Below are 3220 nucleotides of genomic sequence, written 5' to 3' on the forward strand. Positions count from 1 at the left end.
TTGATTTTTGGATCCGGGGACATGTTTTGCATTAAAAATGAATTGGTCACAAGCCGAAATCCAAATGAGACTTAAAGAGAGCATTAATGTGGGGGAATGAGACCGGCCTTTATTTATGCAATGCATGGCCGCTTCACATTGAACTATTGCACTGCACTACGATGCTGGTGGTGGACCATTCTTTGCCCCACAGGGCCGCTGCGGCAGCTAGAGGATATAACTCGAACAGTGCTGAGGATGAGAGAGACTGCGGCAAATCTGACAGCTGGGGGGGCCACGTAGATGCAGGGGGGGTGGCGTCCGTGAATAATTGGATGTCGACGGGGTGAGAAACCATGCTGTTATAGAAGGATAAGCCGTTCTATTGTTTGAGGAAGGTTATCCATAAACTGAGCTCATTGCAGCACGAACTAGATAAGGATATGCGATCTTCGAGCGTGTGCACAGAGGACAAGAAGGGAGAAGAGGTGAGAGATGAAAGGGCAGCCCTGCGGGATGATGTGCATTGCGAAGTTTAGGTGACCGAGGATAGACAACAGCTCGTGTTTGGAACAGTTTGGGTTGCCTAGGAAGGGCGGAAGCGACCATGATCGTTCTATCGATTTTTTCTGGAATTTTTGTGAGTCTAATTGGATGCCTAAAAATTTGATGTATGTGGTTGGGCCAGTGGTTTTCCCCTGGGCGAGCGGAATCCGAGTTTGGTAAAGACTTTCTAGACTGTTGAGAGATGTGCGGCTGGGATGGAGCCTGGAGGTGGTCATCAGATATGTAAATATAGTTATAGGACAAATATACTTACACATTTGCATACCTCGGGTAGGGCTGTGTGTAGGGCTCATGCGATTGTCATGCGCATCTCGTCAGTAAAGCTGGTTCCTTGATTAGTAGTAAATCTCCATCACTGACAATTAGTCAAGATCGAATCGCCTGCGATAATGAATGCGATATTGCGTAGCTTGTCAGTGAACTACGGCTCTGTGTAGTAAATGCCACTCCATCTGAAAGCAGGTTATGGAGATTTACTACTAATCACAGAACCGGCTTTACTGACGGGATGTGCATAACAATCGTATTCGATTAATTGCACAGCCCTAACCTCGGGTCTCTAGTGACCCTATACACTTTTTACAATAAAAAATCAGAAAACAGACAATTTATTATATATTTTTTTCTTGTTATATTGTATATAATGAATAGATTGAGGAATACAAAGAAAGTTGATGTCTAACTTTCAAAAATGAAGGAGAGAGAGGATAGTGAATGATTTAAGGGTTAATGACTTTAAATTTATTGTAGTAATTAATAGAGACGCTAATTTGGGCAAACGGCACTAATGACTTGTTTAGGACTTGAAGCTTAAAGTTGCAACTTGCAACTCGACTTGCCCACCTTGACTCAGGACTTGATTTGGGACTTGACTCGAGACTTGAATGCAAAGACTCAAGACTTATTTAGACTTGTAAAGCAATGACTTGGTCCCACCTCTGTGAAATAGCGAAGAATAACTGAATGAATAACAGAATAATCACAAAATCATTTATCACCACCATCAAAAGCTCAAGTTAATGACATGAAATGTTTAAATGCAGGTGATTCACAGGATCTGAGGATTGTTTTATTGGGAGTCTCTGGAGCTGGAAAGAGTCCAACAGCAAATGCAATACTGGGGCAAGATGCATTTAAAGAGAGCAGAACCAGACAGAGTGAGATACAGAGAGGAAGAGTAAGGAGCAGAAACATCTCCATCATCGACACTCCAGGATTCTTCAACACGCAGCTGACTGATGAAGAGCTGCAGAAACAGATGATGAAAAGTCTTTCTCTCGCTGATCCTGGTCCTCACGTGTTCCTGCTTGTCATCAACCTGGAGACCTTCAGAGAGGACGAGAGAAACATTGTAGAAAAGATTCAGGAGATCTTTGGAGCTCAAGCCTTGAATTTGACCATGCTGCTGTTTACTAGAAGAGAACTAATGTCAAACAGAGAATGGATGGACATTAAGTTTAGTAGAAAGTTTCAGGACCTAATCAGTCACGGCAGAGGACAATATCATGTGATCAACAGAAAAAGTGAGATTAATGAAACTCACATCACCAAGCTTCTAGAGAAAATTGATGAAATCATCAAGCAAAATGATGAAAAATATTATAACAATGAGATTCACTTAAAGTCTTTAACAAGAATCAGGATTGAAAAGAAGAACCAAGAAAAAAATACTGGGAAAAAAATAGAGGAATCTCATGTATATAAAGATTCAGTTCCACAAGTAAACAAGATGGATGAAGAGAAGGAGCTAAAAAAAATGCTGGTAACATCACTGAAAAATGCCTTTGAAAGAATGGGGGGAAACAATGCACCCCAGACTTCAGAAAAAAGCTTGAAGACAAGTGGGAAAGGAAAATGGATGCAGAAGAAACAACAGAATAAGACAGAACAACATTTGACTCAGGCAGGTGAGAACTTATTTAAATACATTTCAAAATATAAAATCCTTGTAGTTTTCTGTCACAACACATTACACAAAACTGTAAACACAAAATAAAACTGTAAAAATATTTCCCCCCTGAACAAATTAAAACCATGCCACTGTCAATACATAATTAAAATATTATTTTTTAAATCAATATATTTAGAAGATGATCAATTAAAATTGTGTTTTTAATTATCTCCCCTAAATCTGGGAAATGGCAACAGTAAATGTAGCAAATATATTCCAAATTATAAATTGGACAAATCATAAAAATGGCATCCAACAATCAATAATAATTATAGCCAATAAATTCAATTGTGAATGGCAGACTTAGAAATGTATATTTATGTTTATAATTCAGCATCTAAAGAACCTTTTTGCTTCAAGCACGTAACATACACAAAACACACATGGAACATAACCCCCCCCCAGCAAAAACTATATGGATTAAGAAACATATAGTTTTAACAATTCTTACTCCATAAATGTTACGTGCTTGATGTTAAAGAGGGATGATACAGTAATATTTAAGTGAGAAAATTGTTACTGGGTGTGGAGCAGATCAAAGATGACACTGAAAAGTAGTACGTTTCAGAAGACTTTACTGGACGCGTTGTGTGGAAGTTTTCAAATAATTATTAAATGAAAAAGAATATGGAATTTAGCACAAAAAAGGATTGTCAACCAAATCAAAGAAATAAGCAAAACAAAACAATCCTTATAACTAACCTCTAAACTGACTAACAAAAA

The 3220-nt window shown here is 38.4% G+C and overlaps 1 protein-coding gene across 1 annotated transcript; it reads left to right on the plus strand.

The window, feature by feature from the left end:
* Nucleotides 1-161: 161 nt before the first annotated feature.
* LOC107579463 (GTPase IMAP family member 4-like) lies at nucleotides 162-2169 on the plus strand (the record flags this gene model as incomplete). The annotated part of the gene is made up of 3 exons (XM_016265295.1): nucleotides 162-278; nucleotides 378-467; nucleotides 1601-2169. Coding segments are annotated over exons 1-3 (776 nt in total), but the record flags the coding sequence as incomplete, so codon positions are not given.
* Nucleotides 2170-3220: the final 1051 nt, after the last annotated feature.

This window comes from Sinocyclocheilus grahami, unplaced genomic scaffold (genome assembly GCF_001515645.1).
Source record: "Sinocyclocheilus grahami isolate Dianchi unplaced genomic scaffold, SAMN03320097.WGS_v1.1 scaffold17587.1, whole genome shotgun sequence".
Taxonomy (NCBI): Eukaryota; Metazoa; Chordata; class Actinopteri; order Cypriniformes; family Cyprinidae; genus Sinocyclocheilus; species Sinocyclocheilus grahami.